The following is a 16,956-nucleotide window of genomic DNA, read 5'->3' on the forward strand; positions in this document are numbered from 1 at the left end:
GAACTTTTCTAGCCCTCGTCGCCTTATTACCAAAGAAAAAGACGAGGCTGTCTACAAGGTACTTGTGGGGCATAGATCTCAAGGGTTAAAGGGCCCTAAATAGTGCGATGCATACATAAACAAACCTCAACCATCAGCTGCAACCATTTTTTTCAGCTTACTCACTATAAAATACATCGGCTTGATTTCGTCGCCAATGATTCCTACCATGTCACTCACACCTTGTCCGCCTTTGGCGAAGGTTGCCTTCGTGTTGGCTCTCCTCATATCAGTCACATCAGCGACATCCTCCCTCAATACCACTCAGCCGGGCTACAATTGTACCTCTCAGCAATCATGCTGGCCATCAGACGAAGGATGGAGCAAGTTTAACAACAGTTTGTCCGGAAACCTCCATATAACCATCCCACTGGCAGCGAGTTGTTATTACGATTCTCCATATCACAACTCTTCGGCCTGTGCTGTGGTGGAAGAGAACTACATTGGTAACCAGGCACGAACAGAGGTATATGGCGCTGCAACAGGCCTCAATTGGGAGTCTTGCCTATCCGAAACTTGTGCCCTGAACATTGATACCCTTCAAACACTGTCATCCCAGTGTTACCTTGGCCGACTATCGTCACTATATGTCGATGCTAGCAAGGTCCAACATGTGGTCACTGCGGTTAAGTTTGCTAAAATGCATAACCTCCGAGTAACCATCAAAAACACTGGACACGACTACCTTGGACGCTCCACCAGTCCTGATAGTCTGGCAATATGGACTCACAACTTGAAAAACATGACTTACCACGCAAATTTCACCGCATCCAACTGTACTGCATCCAACGGGCACAATATCGGGGAGATTGGAGCCGGTGCTCAAGCATCGGATATATACACCTTCTTCCAGAAGCATGGTATGGATGTCACCGGCGGCAACGAAGGGTCAGTCGGTCTCGCTGGCGGTTTTGGTATGGGAGGTGGGCACGGTGTTTTCGGTCCTTCCTACGGCCTTATGGTGGACAATGCCGTCGAGTTCGATGTCGTGACTGCAGATGGACAATTGCGGTCGATCAATCAATGCAACGACCCAGACCTCTTTTGGGCCATGCGCGGTGGAGGTGGAGGTACGTTCGGCGTTCTGACTAGCTATCGCTTCCAACTCCACCCGGCGGTGAAGATCAACGCATACTCATTCAGGGCCAACTTCACAACAAAAGGCAACGAAACTACCCATTATCCCGCATTGGAACAGGTTCTCACAAAACACGCAACTTACCAACCGGTCTGGTCGCACAATAACATTTCAGGACATGCCTACTACTGGCCAAACCAAGCCGAAATCTACCTGGTTCTCCCTTCGAACAATGAGACGGCCTTGAAGGCTCTGACCAGCGATTTTTCTTCTTTTTTGACAAACAACCCAGATATCCAAGTTACTGAGAGTAACTACACCACATATCCTACATATACGGACTTCTTACAGCTTACAGAGTCCATCGCCGCAAGACTGACGCCCGGTGGAGTCTTTGAAGCCCTCTCAACTCGACTGATACCCCGAACATTGTTCGAGACAAACAGCACGATAGCAGACTTGGTCAATGCTACTATTCAAGGAATCCGCATCAGCAATGAAATAGTACCTGACGGCGGCTCCTTTACCCAACTGATCATGACGACACCAGTGAATGTTCAAAATGGGAACACGACGAGTGCCAATCCTGCTTGGCGCTCCGCTCTCTGGCATCTCATCATGACTGGTGGATGGACCGAAAAGCTGAGCGCTTCAAAAGAGAAGGCATTGCAAGAGTCATGGCTGGATACCGTCGAACCACTCAAACGTTTGACGCCCGGGGGAGGATGCTATCTGAATGAATGTTCTTACTTGGAACCCGAATGGCAATCAACCTACTTTGGAGCCAATTATCCTGAATTAGTCCGAGTCAAGGACAAGTATGATCCCACTCACTTCTTCGACTGCTGGAAATGTATCGGCTGGGAGGGACCTTCTGAGTAAGTTAAACCTCTGCAACATGTTAAGACTTCTCATCTGGTTATATGCTGAGCTAACCTGGAAAACACATCTAGTACCTATTACTGCTACAATTGAATACTATTTTGCTCCCTAAAGTCTATCGCAAAGGCCCATTTATTGCCTCCATACAGTTCTCATAGTATCCTTTGTAGTCGGAGGCGAGACCTCCTGCAAAGGCTCAAGTCAACTGGAAATTCCTCATTTCTGTTTACTATATAAAACGTAGAAACGGCCACAGAGTCGTTGTGGAAAGACACCGGCAATTCATCCTATGTGACACTGACAACTGCCTGTTCGTGTGTGCCCTTCAACGTCAGGGGTCTGCACTATGTCTAAACAGGAATGCCGCCTTGGCTCGGATGGTGCACTATTGCATTAACCTTCCAGTAGACGACATAGTACCGGTATAATGATAGTGCCAGCTGCTATTGTGCATGACTATCGATATACTGAAGAGCTTGAGAGTTTTATAGTAGACTGGAATGGCAGACGCCGAAGGAAAGAATGGTATAAGGAACTAACTTCGTTACCCAGTGGTGCATTTCTTCTGAACTGTCGAACTACGTTCAAGCACGAAAACCAGTATTAGCAGATCCGGCAGGGTGCATTATCCGACTTTGTACAGAGGTGTGGCATCTTTCGGCTCCCTTTATCTATTGGTATATGTTTTTGTGTATGTTGATATTGGCAGTATTGTAAGAGATACCCTAAACGACAGCTGATCGACAACTATCGTTACAAGCACTCTGGACTGGTTCAACCACAGTGTGCAGCGTCCATACGGAGTACTATTGATCAAACCAACGATAAAGCCTTCACTTGTTGAATCCAGAACCAATCTCCAACATGGAGATCAGCAGTGACCCTCCCAGTCGGTCATTAAAAGGCAAAGTGGCCATTGTGACAGGTGCAGGCTGTGCAGGCAACGGCATTGGCAACGGCCGCGCCATCTCAATCCTCCTCGCCAGCGACGGCTGCTCAGTTGTCTGTGTCGACTTAAATAAAGAATGGGCAGCCAAGACCGTCGAGATTGTCAATTCAAGACCTAGCAAAGGGCAGGCTATCGTGGCCCAGGCCGACGTGACCTCAGCCGCTGACTGTCAGCGCATTGTCGACATGGCACTCGAGAAATTCGGCCGCCTCGACATTCTGATCAACAACGTCGGCATTGGCGGCGCACCCGGCACGGCCGTCGACGTCGATATGGCTGCGTGGGCTAAGGGGATCGAAATCAATGTGTCTAGCATGGTGCTGATGGCTAAGTACGCCGTGCCGGCTATGATCAAAAACGACGGCGAAATTAAAGGCTCGGTCGTCAATATGGGTAGCGTGGCCGGCTTAAAGGGTGGCACTCCTCATCTTCTGTACCCGACCAGTAAAGGTGCCATTGTCAATATGACGCGAGCCATGGCTGCTCACCACGCGGCCGATGGGATCAAGGTCAATTGCGTGTGTCCTGGCGTAAGTTGGTTTTCTCGACCCTTATTCTACCTTCGATGAGCGTTGACGTGAATGAGAGAAAGCTGCTTACACAAATTCTGATCAGATGTTGTATACCCCTATGATGTATGCGGGTGGCATGACCGAAGAGGCACGCGAGGCCAGGCGGAAGAGAAGTCTACTGGGAACCGAGGGTACAGGCTGGGATTGTGCCTGTGCCGTCGTGTTTTTAGCCGGTCCTCATGCCCGCTGGATGACCGGTGTCATCCTGCCCGTCGACGCCGGCGTGACGGCCGCTGTAGGCATCGGCTTGCCAAAGAGCGCGAGTGTCAATGGTTCTACGAAATAGGTCGTAACAGTCAAACGCTATCTAAACTTCAAGTGTTTCTACCATGTAGCCGCCGTCCCTTCAGTGCTCCAGTTGTTTTCCTGTCCACGAATGATTTTGTGGATTATCTTTATCAAAGGTTCTCGGCTCACAAATAAGTATCTCTGCACTAAACCCCAACCACTGTTCAGGTATTCATAACGTAAGAGACATGTCCCCAGAAGCATCTAACTGTGTATCTCCGGCAGGACAAACAACGTCCAGAAATCGTCAAAGTTGAGCGTCTGCGTCGCGCCCATCGAGCCGCCTTTCGTCTCGCGTAGGGTGAATCCGTTGCCCAAATACGCGAAACGGTTGCGCGTTGCGTTCGGCATGAGCGTAAATTCGTAGTCCTCCCAACGCGGATTCTTGAGTCCCTCCATGAAGTGGAAGCAGGTGCCGGCGTAGATGGCCACGACGGGCCCGTCGACGGTACCGCGTTTGTACCAACTGCGGCAGTCGCCCACCCACACGGTGCGTGCGAGGTACTGCTGCACGTGCTCGTTGTACTCGTCGTTGGCGTCGGTGCGGATCTCGAGAGCCTTGTAACATTCGGTTTGAAGCTTTTCTAGGCACTTGTAGATGTACACTCCAGTCATCTGAATGGCGAGGATCAATGAGCCGTTAGCCAAAGGTGAGTTAGGGCCGACGAAGCCTATAAAAACAAGGGTCAGGATGTTGATAACGATACTAGTCCAGGAAACATAGCGGCAAAATATGCTGAGATAGGTTGACGGCGCACGCTTACTAAAGTAATTTGGGAAATCCGGCACCGTGATCCCCCAGTACGCCTTGGGCATGTCATTCCTCCACTTCCTCGCCAGGTCAACGCCCCGTCGGCCCACGATCGGGATGCTGGGCTGGAACGTCGTGTCGAAACCCGTGGCGCACACGATGGCGTCAAATTGCAGCTCATCGCCACTGTTGGTCAGTATGCCCTTCTTGGTGATTTTGGCAATGTCGTCCCACCGTGTGTCGACGTTCTCTTGGAGGAGAGCTTCCAAAAAGCCGGGGCCCGGTGTCTGTCCCCGACATCCGACAGGAAACCTGGGTAGAAGCATTTGGCGTAATCTTCGGCCCTTTTCGCTGTCCCCCAGTCGGGCTGTCATCGACTTGGTAAACATCTCCTGTGCCTGGCGCTGGACATCGGTGTCCTTCATGGCTCGTTTAAAGTTGTCGATTCGTCGGTCCATGACTGCGCGTCGGTGGTTGAGCAGGTAATCGGGATCCTTCTCGAATCTTTCTAGCGTCTCCTGACTGAAGTTAAGTTTCTCGTCCATGTCGGGGTCATTCGCTGTAGGTTCATTGATGCCTGGTGCGGGCGAGATCCATGTTTGGGATCGCACGAACGATGTCAGTGATTTCACGACTGTGAGAGATTTTAGTTTGCCATTCCCAGAGCTCTACCATGATGAGCGTGAATAATATGAGGTCTCGTGCAGGCTTACCAGCAGCTAACTTAGGAACTATCTGGATTCCTGAAGATCCAATTCCGATCACACCGACTTTCTTGTTCTTGAAATCGTATGTCGCATCCCAGTGGGCAGAGTGCAACAATCTGCCCTCAAAGTCATTGATGCCTTCAATATTGGGCCATTTCCAGTTGCTGTGAAGCTCCTGTGTAAGCATGACTATTCCTCAAAGGTCTAAGAAGAGACATACTTGAGAACACCAGAAGCATTGATAAAAACATCGCACTCGTCGTCGATTAAATTGCCACTGGCTTCGTCTCGCACCTTTAGCTTCCACTTGCCGGGTTCTTCGGCCCATCGAGCTTCGACAACTGAGTGTTGGAATTTCATATACTTTTCTGCGTCGTACTTGGAGGCTGTGGTTTTCATGTAATCGTGGATCTGTTCTGATGTAGCGTAATAATTTGGCCATTTCGGATTTGGCTCAAAAGAGTATGCATAGTTGTGAGCGGGAATATCACATTGACACCCAGGGTATCTTTTGTGATGAAGTCAGTCAACCATTCTCGTCTTCACACGATTCTTAAAATCTGAGGCTGTCTATCACTGAATATATTACGCACCTATTCTCAAACCACGTGCCGCCCAAGTCCTCGTTGCGTTCGTATATCGTGAACTCCGCATTCTTGTCGTCCATCTGTTTACGAAACATCATGGCCATAAACAGGCCCGAGTAGCCAGCACCCATACATATAACACGGACATGCCGCCTCGCCCCCAGAGGCACTTCTGGGATCACATAAGGGCCTTTGGACAACGTCGTCGACTCAACGGCCTTCTTGGCCGAGGCCACTGAAGGAGGCTTCACCTCGGCCTGAAAAACATCCACCAAACCAGGGGCCATGGTCTTTGCTGTGCTCTGTGCCTTGGTGGTTTTGGTAAGAAGTACTTTGTGCTTGTTACTTGCTCAAAGGCTAATATCAAGGACTAGTATTCGTTTGAGTAAATGTACACATCTTGTGCGCCCTTTGTTCTTTGGCCAACAACATCCCCATCCCCGTCGCTGGTCAGAAGTTATTGCCAAGCCGGCCGGGTCTGGGCCGGATTCTCTAAACCCGGGCAAGGCTGAGGTCTCGGCCATTTGGTGAGTGCCTACTGGCCTGTGGCAGAGTGGACCGGCCCCCAGGATGCCTCCCCGCACTTCCCGTCCCAGGGTCATTTTCATCCGTTTCAGCCGGGGTGTGCTTGCTCACCACTGTGCTTCTGTGCCGCTCACATTGTGAAATTGATTAGTGTCGAAGTTTCCGGCTCGGAAAGAGAAGAATATTGGTAAATGCCTGGTTCTGGAACCATGTCAATGAATAAACAAATCCTCGAGATTGAGAAAGACGAGATCCTTTCCCCTAGTACATTCATTCCTATCTAGGTATTTCCAAGCGCTAGCTAGACCTAGAAAATTGCCACCGCACAAGGAGGGCTAGCCACGCCATTAGGAACTTTGAGCGGCATGCTCGACATGAAGAAAGAATATCGGTTCAACTTGGCACACTGTTCAGCCAGCTCTTCCAGGTCAAACATCTCACCGATCGGCATTCCCCAACCCGCCAGTCCCCATTGGTGAACACTAACTCCAGGCTCGTTGTGAGGTCCAGCGATAGGGGAACGCTCGAAGCTGGGGGAGTCGCTGACAACGGCGGTAAAGCGACTGTCCCAAAGCCACTTGAGTGAAGCCCTATTGGCCTCGAAGCCTAGGTAACCATTGGACTGCTTGGAGAACTCCTCCTGCTCTTCGGATGAGAACTTGTTGTAAGATGCGACGAAACCGGTACGCAAGAACATGACATCACCTGGCTTGATGATGATGTTTAGTTCCTTGATCATTTGCTGCAAGTCGGCGAACTCAATAGCCCCGGATACAAAAGGGTCTTTGGCCTTGTTGTTGCGCTGTGACCATCCATACCAGTCCAACAGAATTCCACGGGTCACGATACCACCTGCCTTGGACCATGCTGTTAAGAGTATTTAACAATCACGCAGCCAAGGTCAATCAGGGATAGAACGAATAGTACTCACCATCAATACCAAGTGCACCTGAGCCGTCAATTTCTTTCTGGGTATTGCCATTATAAAATTGCGCGGTGTCCTGATATGCTGGGTGGAATATTAATTAGTCCCGTCCTTCCAGCGGGAGACAAAAACACCTACCATAATGACGGAAGCCATCCCACTGGGTGCTGCATTGTGTATTGAAAGTCAAAATCTCATCGTTGATTGCCCGTGGAGCGAGATTGATCAACTGGTGCTGGAACCGTGGACGCTTGAAGGCTGGAAACGTCGGCTTGTCAATCGGCCAGTCGAGCGAGACACGAATGCCCTGCTGGATCTCGAATGCTGCTGCCTTGACCGTGTCGGGAGTGATCAGGTTCAGGCGACCCAGCTGGTCATCTTCTCCGAACAGACCCCAGGCATTTCCTGGAGGGCCATTCTTGTCGAGAGGCAGCTCATTGAATTCTGGCCACTTCATTTTCAGATATTCAAAGCAAGTATATGGATAGAAAGGAGCGTGTAGATTCGGGGCCGCTGTCGACTATTCTGAGTTCTGAAGCCTGACCACACGGCCGCTAGGGATTGTGCCACATTGTCTATTCTCCCATCATGTTTATCCATCCCTGCAATGTGTTAGCCAAGCCGGCAAGGTGCGTCAAGCAGCCTCGACTCAGCGATGATGCTGCTGGATGTAGTCAAAGTTCGGTTGAGAACCAAAAAACAACCGACGGCGATGGCAGGGGATTGCGTAGGAAGGACTTCCCCATACAACATATGGCCGTGGAGAAAACTCCATTCAACCTCAGTATGAGGGGAGCTCATGAAATCCAAGACGGCTGCTAAAGTGGATATGAGAGAGTGTTTCATGGTAGGTAACATTCGGCTGTATTGTGGTCGTACCGGTAAGTTATTCGGATGTTCTCCACCTTGGCAGTAGCCTGGTATGCTCGAAGCTTGGACTCCCGAACGTTCATCGTCTCTAGCCTGGAACTGGGCAAATTGCGAGTATGGTAAGTTTCTTGGGGACCCCGGTTTTCGTCTAGACCACGAGTCCAATATGCAAGCCCAGCAGAGCCAGAGCAGATATTGACACCGTTCTCTCATACGGCCGAGCCAAGAGACTGAGACCTACATATAATTGCGAGCCAGTCCTTATTGTCTTTTGGAACGTCTCAGATCTTTCCCCCTCCACCTTGGACTCCTTGCCCAGTATCATCTCGAGCTCTGATATGGCGATCACACACAGTAACACCGCCAGTGACGTTGTCCTCGCGAATAAGACAGAGATGTCTCCCAACACCGAAGTCGTCGAGGACGCCTTGGAGAAGGTCGACACGGTGCATAATGATGAGGCTATCAAGGTCATTGCCCAGTACCATGGCGAAGAAACCTGGACTGCAAAAGAGGAGCAACAGCTACGCAGGAAGATCAACTGGCGACTCATGCCCATTCTGTGTATCACTTATGGCCTCCAATACTACGACAAGTCGATGTTGGGTCAAGCAGTAGGCGTTTACTGGCTCTGGTTGTCACAGTTTGTATGCTGACACTGACCAACAGGCCATCTTCGGTCTTGTCGAAGACCTCAACCTCATAGGCAAACGATACTCTTGGTCTTCGTCCATCTTCTACCTCGGTTTCATCGTAGGAGCTTGGCCAAGTATGATCATCGCCCAACGATTCCCTGTGGAAAGGGTGGCTTCGGCTCTGATTGTGGTTTGGGGTGTCTGTCTTGCCTTGACTGTCGTGTGCACCACCTACCAGGGCCTGTATGCTCAGCGATTCTTCCTGGGAGCGCTGGAATCTGGAATTAGCCCCATGTTCATGCTTATCGTGGGCGCATGGTACAAGAAGGACGAAGCCGCACTTCGCATGGGGTATAAGACTTCTCCTTCCTTTCCCTACACATAGCATTGCTAACTAGCATCTTCAGTATTTGGTACAGTATGACTGGTTTCTCAGGCTTAGTGTCTCCCCTAATCAATTATGCCCTCGGCCACATCCGCGGCAGCCTGTCGTCGTGGAAATATATGTACATCTTCGCTGGCTGCATTACCGTCCTCTGGGGAGTTTTACTGTACTTCATCCTCCCTCCGGATCCTGTGCGCGCGAAGGGTTTTACAGAACGCGAGCGATACGTTGCGGTGGCACGTTTGCGCACAAACAATTCCGGTGTGCGAAACACGCACTTCAAAATGGAACAGGTCAGGGAGGCTCTGCTCGACCTCAAGTTTTGGCTCATGTTCTCATTTGCTCTACTATCCATGATCGCCAACGGCCCCATCTCGAGCTTTTTACCCATTATAATCGACGGCCTGGGCTTCAGCACGCTCGACTCGCTGCTGCTCTTTATGCCTGCCGGTGTCTACGCCGGCTCCATGATGGTCGGCATGGGCTTTCTGGCGCGCAAAATTCCACAATGGAGGATCTGGCTGGCGTGTATTTGCCAGGCGATCACGACCCTCGCTTCGCTTTTGTTGTGGAAGCTCCCCCTGCACCCTGTCGGGGGCATGTTGTTTGCTTGCTATATCCTGCCGTCCATTGGCGCCAGTTATGCCGTCATCATGGGTCTCCAGGTCGCAAACACTGCGGGCTATACGAAGCGGTCCGTGGCATCCGCTGGTCTCTACATTGGTTATTGCGTCGGTAAGTATCTCGCTACGTGTGTATATGGTCGAGAAACGCAAGGTCAATTTGTCTGACTGCTTTCTTTGTCACAGGAAACTTCATTGGTCCTCTGCTCTTCAAGGCAGCCGACGCTCCTCGGTACCCGAAAGCATGGGCCGTTGTAGTCGCAACCTCCATCGCGGCCGCTTTTATTCTGATATTCTATCGCTTCCTCTGCACGCGCGAGAACAAGAAGCGTGATGCCATGGGTGCCGAAGCTTTCGAGCACGCTTATGAGGATGATCTCACGGATGTTACTGTTCGCCTTCTTGAACTCTTGTGTCACAAAAGATCCTTTACTGACATTTTTCATCTAGAACAAGCAATTCCGCTACGTGTACTGAGTACGAATTCAGAAGCAGAGTTCAAAGATCTGTATGTCTCAGGATTGCTTATACAGGATCTTGTCAGCGGAAAAGACAGAATGTATGGACATGAAAAAGGGCATCCAGGTCCTGCTAAGATATCGCCTTTGTTCCTTTTGTCACTTTCTCGATCTAGAGTTTTTATCTTGCTCGTACGTTCACCACCAAAAATCTCATGTAGAAATCCTTTACGAAAAGAGTTGAATACTAGCACTTCGTACCCACTTGTTTGTTTCTGACTAATTGTGATGGGTTCGCACTGTGACAGCTTCATCCCTAGAACACACGGATACTGAACTCGTTTGTTGCAGCCGGGTGGCTCAAAGCCCATCTGATCCCTTCGTTGACGGTATTGTCCCAATGTGCCGAGGCCGAAAGAAGCTTACCATATCGTCGAAAGCCATGTGGTAGTCCCTTGAAGACATTGATATTTGTCGGTACTCTATAATGATTGTCAATTGAGTCATGTGCTCTAATGAAGCAGGGCTGAAGGCCTTGCTCTCGAGGCAGTAAAACATACCCATGCTTAGATAGCTTCTTGCCATAAAGCAAACCTTCCTCTCGAAGGGGGTCGTTGCCAGCAATACCAAGCGTGGTCGGCGGCAGACGCTTCACCTCTTCGGCAGTCGCGTTCGCCGGGTTTAGTCGTCTATCATTCGGGTCCGGGGCCGTCACTTGGAGCAGGCTGTTGAACAGCGTCTTGCGCTCCATATTGAGAATCGGAGCGTTGGCCGCCTGCGCGTAAGAGGACACACTGAGATCCTTCAGTTGCGCGAGCTGCGAATCATAGCAGGCACTGAATACCAAGCAAGGGATCATCAGCACCTGACCTAAGATCTTGAGCGTCTCCGGGACTTCTGGTGCTAACTCGCCTCTAAGTACCGTCTGTACTAGTGCTGCGGTGATGTAAGCGCCCGCCGACACGCCGCCGAGAACGAGACGATGCAGATCGCCACCGATACTGTCGGCGTTGGAACATAGCCATATCAGCGCATCCTCACCGTCGTGCCATGCCGTTGGATAGACGTGCTCGGGCGTGTGGCGGTAGTTGACGTTCAAGACCATGACACCTGTGGTCAGCGCGATGCGGGAGCAGATGGCATCTTCGGACTGCAGGGTGCCGAAAAGAAACCCGCCACCATGCAGGTGCATGTAGGTTGGTAAAGGATCATGTCTGGACTCTGACGCCGAAGGGCGATATGTTCGGGCCTCAAGATGCTGGTTGTCACGGGTCGGAATAGAATAGTCCTGCATGTCGATTTGGTCTAACATATCCACCATCTCAGTCTGAGAGATCTTGTCGCGGCCCGCGTTCGTTATGCGCCTGAGTTCGGCGATCCCGGGATCTGGGCCAGCAGCCGGCTGAGTGGCTTCGATGGCGAGCCATTCTTCGCTGGGTGCCCCGTACTGGGAGAAATCGCACATACCGAAATATCGAGTGGTCGATGGCGGGAAAGGACCTCAATTTATGCACCTAGGTCGTCTGTGGGTGATGTGCCGTTTCTGGAATCGATGGGAAGAAACAAGGGAACAATATTGATCTTGATGGTGTGATGTGTCGCACCACTCTCAACGCCCAACAGCAAGTCTATATCTACTGCTCTGGATGCCTTTCGGCCCCATCCGCCCGGCTTTTTTCCCGGCATCTCTCGGCCCCTGAGAACCCTAAGGGAGGCCTTACCTGAGGGTCATTTACCGAGCATCTCAAGAGACGCTTCGCACCAAGGAGGCTTTCTTGTACCTCTGTTCAACCACCAACAGTACTACTTCATATTATGTACAAGCTGAGTCAAGAAATTTCTGGAACTTAGATCCCTGCTTCGTTCAATTAAATGCCTTGCAACTAAAAAAGCACGGCAGTATCTCCCCAACTATCAAAATCCTCGACCAAATCTTGAAACTGAAAGGCCGAGAAGTCCCCAAAATGATCCCATTGGAAATCATCAACGTCCTGTTGATTGAGCAACTTGGCTACCAGCGGACTTGTCTGGTTCGTTACAAACGGGAAATACTCGAGCCAGTCGATGCCGTTGCCAACAGCGCTCTCCTCAGAATTCATGGGCCTGACGGATCGCTCGTTCATCATGTGGCAGTTTGGAAAGTCCTCCATGCTGACTGACTTGTTGAGGGTTCGCAGCTTCTCAAAGCCCTTGTCATACACGTTCGCGGTGCCCCAGAGATCCTTCAGCCTCTTGATCGCGGCTGTGATGATGCGCAAGTCCGCGTTGGCATCGTCTCGCAAATGTTCGGTCCTGGAACCTTGTAACAGCGCGGTGAATGCCATGCCGCTGTACCAGCACGCGATTGGCATCATATACCGGATATCACTGCGGATCAGGACGTCTTTCAGGATGCGTGCGATGCACGACGCTGCCACCATGGCCGGGGTCAATGCTTTGGGAGCAGAGAGAGAATGCAATGGTCTCGTGATGTGCAGCACCACTACAATGGCAAGATAGGTTAGGTGAAGTTGATGGACGTCACGATCGTACTTTAGAGTGTGGCTGGTGCCGATGGGCAGCTGCAAATACGGAGGCAATGATTGCAGCCAGATGATCAGTTCTTTGGCCAGCTGCGTGGGAAAGACTGGAACCCGGAGGCTGGGCTTTGCCGATCTTAGCAGCTCTTTTGCAATGCGGCCGATGATGGCACACAGCCGTACCCAGTAGATAAATACCTCAGCCTTCTTCTTGTCACACGAGTTAGGAAAATCGGCGAGCGATAGTTCTGGAACATCGCAGTCTTCGGGATCGATCATGCATGGCTTGCCTTGACATATTGCAGTAAGTCTTTCGCGGCTCTGTTCACATCACAGGTCAATCGGAGAAGCAAACAACACAACACAGATTGAACAACTTACAAAGACAGTCCACCAGATTCGTCGGTGCAATCCAGGGTCGTTGATTATGTCGGGCTGGCTGGGGCTGTAGTCATTATGTATCCCAGCCTGCTGAGCATGCCTGATGACCACCGATGTCCACCACCATGACGAACTACGATTCATGACAGACGGGGCTTGAGGAGCCCACCAGTAGAACAACATGATGGCTTTTAGCGACGGTAGCAAGTTTGGCTCTTCGTTGCAGTAAAACTTCTTACAGGCTCTGTCGTAATAAGTCGGTGCAGCCTCGTGAGGCAGCATGGGTGGCCGAAGGTTGGTGCCTAGAGTTGCGATGGCATTCTCAAGCAGGGGAGATTCTTGAAGTTCTCGAAAGACACTCGCCTCGGTGAATATCGGGCACCATGTATAGCAGTACTCGAAAAACGTTTCGACAAAGAGCGGGCGCAATTCCTCCTGTGAAATGCGACTCAGAAAGCCAGGTTCCTTCGATCTAGCAGGAATCCGCTCATCAGAGTGATGGTCGCAGGTGGTCTCTTTGGTTAGTTGCGGTGAAGGGTAACAGTCTGGTATGCGGTCTGGCTTAGACGGAATCGCACTGGCCAGCGATGACACCGATAACATGTTATCAGGCGATGCTCTCGGAATACCCATGATAAAGATGCCCTGGCCATCTGCACCAGGGAGTTGCGGCTGAGTCAGGTCGAAGTCTGGATGTCCTAGAGGATCATTTGAAGCCGACTCCGCTGCTGCTTCGACTGGCCGCACTTCTACTGCGTCGTTCGCATGCTCATCAGTCAACGTCGGGGGGATCAAATTATACTGTGTGGTGTGCATCAACTGTGGCAACAGTCTTGAAGGTGTATGCATGAGCCGAAGTCGGTCTCGTTTGGACGGACGAGGACTATGGGATTGATTGTAAGTATTACTTCTCCAGGATCACCCGTGTCGCGTTGCGACAAGGCCTTTGAAGAGAACCCACCAACATTCTTTCTCTGCAGCGGAACATGGCGAACATTTATCGTGGCCCTGAGTGTTTCGGATTTCCAAATCACATCGTGTCTGCGACAAGGCGCAATCAATACCAAGACCGTATACTCTAGAGAAAAAGCCTACTTTTTTGACATGGCAAGCAGTACAGGCGAGACCTGCTCTTTTTCTCTTTCCATTCTGCACAGGGAATTGCGGCCATTGATCCCGGTCGCGGTCATCTCGAAGTCATGTAATAGCTGAAATGAAGGCAGCTCAGCTATGTACCTTCTCCCAGGCTTTTCGATCTCACAAGCAAGCGGGGTGTGTCAAGTGCAGAAGTTGGATAGTGAGGCCCAGGGCATCTCCGCAAACGAGGTCGACACGCGGGCAAGGGGGGGCCCGTGCACCATCGTGAGTGACCTAGGTTATGCACCTTGAAGTACTAAGGGAGCCTGGGGAGCCCGGAAAATCTACCTGGGAAGGGGGGGGGGTACATCGGCTTCGCACTAATCAAACTGGCGACGGGGCAGCGTGGCCGCAGCATTCCCGAGCGCCACCAGACCTCAAGAATCTGTTCGAGAAATACCTAAATTCAGGGCGCCTTACTCCGTGTCAAATATGGCTACGCCTAGTTGCACAACGTAAGATACGTGAATGTGAAGACTACTGGAAGAACAGAAGCAAAAGGTCCCCTCTTCTTTTCCTAAAACATCTCAGCGGGTAAAATAAGTATGGGAATATCGATCGCATCTTGGAGAAGATGACCTCAGCTTTCAGACTGCCCGTGCTAGACACGTTCGGTGTCCCTGGTAGGCTTGCCCGGCAGGAATTGCAAGTGGATCCGCGCGGCCCAAAAATTGTGCCATCAATGCCGCTAACATCCCCCAACGGCTGGGAGCCGGTATCAGACATGACAACAGCCGGTATCGAATCCACAATCAGCTCCTGCTGTCTGAGTTGTGACAATATGGGGGATCTCCTTGACAATGACAGGTTCGGCACGGCCTAACTACACATTGCTATTGGCCTTGAAGCCTGATCAACTGTCCTACCACGTATGCTAGCGATTGCGGCGCCAGCTGTACACCGCGCGGGGGCTTTCGAGAATGGCGATGGGATGGCGACGGCTACCGGCTCTGAAACTTGTCGTTGAGCGGATCGATGAAGCAACCTGTATCTCTGGACGACAATCTCTTTGTAGTTGGAATATATCAAGACGTGTCGAATCTTCACAAGTCTAATAAGCGAGTCTCTGTCATTTTCAGCGTCCGATTTGCGACTGATTTGCTTAGAACCACTACCGGCTGTGGCATCGCTCCAAGTTTTACGAAGATGTCGCCATACATGGAGAATTCGGGTTCATTGTCACCGCTTGTCACGGACGGTGAAGTTCCCGCTGTCTACCCAGAGACTTTGAAGAACAGGGCAACCACCAAGGTGAACGGCATCGGACACAATATCAAGGCTGCTGCCGCCGAAAGCACGACCTCGGTTCCTTTCTACAACAAGTTTGCGCTCAAGCCACGTAAATTACGCATAATCACGATCGGCGCAGGTTTCTCTGGCCTTTTGCTTGCCCACAAGTTCCAACATCGTTTTCCAGAGTTGCAGGAATTTATCCACCATAGCATGTACGAGGCACGCAGCGATGTTGGAGGTACATGGCTGGTAAACACTTATCCAGGCGTGCAATGCGACGTGCCCTCGCATATATATGTGAGTTTTATGTCTATGGGGTCTGGATAGTAGTGATACTGATACTGGTGAAAGGCATTTCCCTTTGACCCTAATCCAGACTGGCCACGCTTCTATTCCAGTGGCCCTGAGATCCACGCCTATATAAAGCGCACAGTCAGAAAATGGAATCTCGACCGTGATGTTCAACTGAACACACGGGTACTCAGCGCCCATTGGCAAGAAGATTCCGGAAAGTGGGAGGTGACGATGGAGCACGAAGGTGTTAAACGCGTGGAATATGCAGACATCATCATGTCGGCTCAGGGCAACCTTGTGTACGTTGGAGATACGCACCATCCCCTTATTATTCTATGAAAACTAACCAGCGATCGCCTTACAGCGAGCCTGTCTGGCCCAAGATCCCCGGTATCGAGCAGTTCAAGGGTCACAAGACGCACTCTGGACGCTGGGTGCATGATTATGATTACTCCAATAAGAGAATCGCGGTCATCGGCAACGGGTCGTCTGGCATCCAAATTGTGCCTCAGATGACCAAGCTGCCTGGTACAACAGTCCGGAACTTCATTCGAGGGCCTGCTTGGGTTTATTACCGAGTTCCTGCATCTAAGCATCTAGGACGAGACACCGACGACACCAACCCGGCCTATTATGAGAGCGAAAAGGAGAAGTATCACGACCCAGTGCAACACCGCGAGTACCGTAAGGGCATCATTCACCGCACAAACAAAGCATTCCGTTTGGTGAGCGCTTATGCCTTCCTCTTCAATACCCAAGGACCAAAAGCTAACCCCTATTTCTTATCAAGTTCATTAAAGGTGAATATAATGCCGAGACTGTCCGTCTTGCCACAGCCCAGATGGCCGAGAAACTAAACCACAACCCTGTCCTGATGGACCAACTCATTCCTAAGTGGGAGATTGGCTGCCGTCGTGTCACGCCTGGCCCCGGCTATCTCGAGTCATTCTCTAAACATAATTGTTCGCTGACATCGAGCCCAATTACCAACATCACTGAGACAGGAGTTCAGACTGCCGATGGTCAACACTTCGATTGCGATGTCATCGTATGTGCCACAGGTTTTGACGTGTCCAAGTGTCCTCGGTATCCAATTGTTGGACAGAACGGCGTTGCGC

General features: G+C 50.9%; 3 protein-coding genes across 3 annotated transcripts; 1 reads left to right on the top strand and 2 right to left on the bottom strand.

Moving 5' to 3' along the window:
• Nucleotides 1–8,511: 8,511 nt before the first annotated feature.
• PV06_10497 (uncharacterized protein) lies at nucleotides 8,512–10,293 on the top strand (the record flags this gene model as incomplete). The annotated part of the gene is made up of 5 exons (XM_016412054.1): nucleotides 8,512–8,787; nucleotides 8,843–9,159; nucleotides 9,216–9,928; nucleotides 10,003–10,208; nucleotides 10,267–10,293. The coding sequence occupies 5 exons, from the start codon at nucleotides 8,512–8,514 to the stop codon at nucleotides 10,291–10,293; spliced, it is 1,539 nt and encodes a 512-aa protein (XP_016257674.1).
• A 15-nt stretch (nucleotides 10,294–10,308) lies between these two features.
• Nucleotides 10,309–11,754, bottom strand: PV06_10498 (uncharacterized protein). Its single transcript, XM_016412055.1, has 2 exons — nucleotides 10,835–11,754; nucleotides 10,309–10,756 (listed from the first exon to the last, which is right to left on the bottom strand). Exons 1-2 carry the CDS (start codon nucleotides 11,737–11,739, stop codon nucleotides 10,591–10,593), a joined length of 1,071 nt encoding a protein of 356 aa, XP_016257675.1. The 5' UTR covers nucleotides 11,740–11,754; the 3' UTR covers nucleotides 10,309–10,590.
• A 403-nt stretch (nucleotides 11,755–12,157) lies between these two features.
• On the bottom strand, nucleotides 12,158–14,023 carry PV06_10499 (uncharacterized protein; the record flags this gene model as incomplete). The annotated part of the gene is made up of 2 exons (XM_016412056.1): nucleotides 12,158–13,114; nucleotides 13,175–14,023. The coding sequence occupies 2 exons, from the start codon at nucleotides 14,021–14,023 to the stop codon at nucleotides 12,158–12,160; spliced, it is 1,806 nt and encodes a 601-aa protein (XP_016257676.1).
• Between the last annotated feature and the right edge of the window lie 2,933 nt (nucleotides 14,024–16,956).

Source organism: Exophiala oligosperma (genome assembly GCF_000835515.1).
Source record: "Exophiala oligosperma strain CBS 72588 unplaced genomic scaffold supercont1.13, whole genome shotgun sequence".
Taxonomy (NCBI): Eukaryota; Fungi; Ascomycota; class Eurotiomycetes; order Chaetothyriales; family Herpotrichiellaceae; genus Exophiala; species Exophiala oligosperma.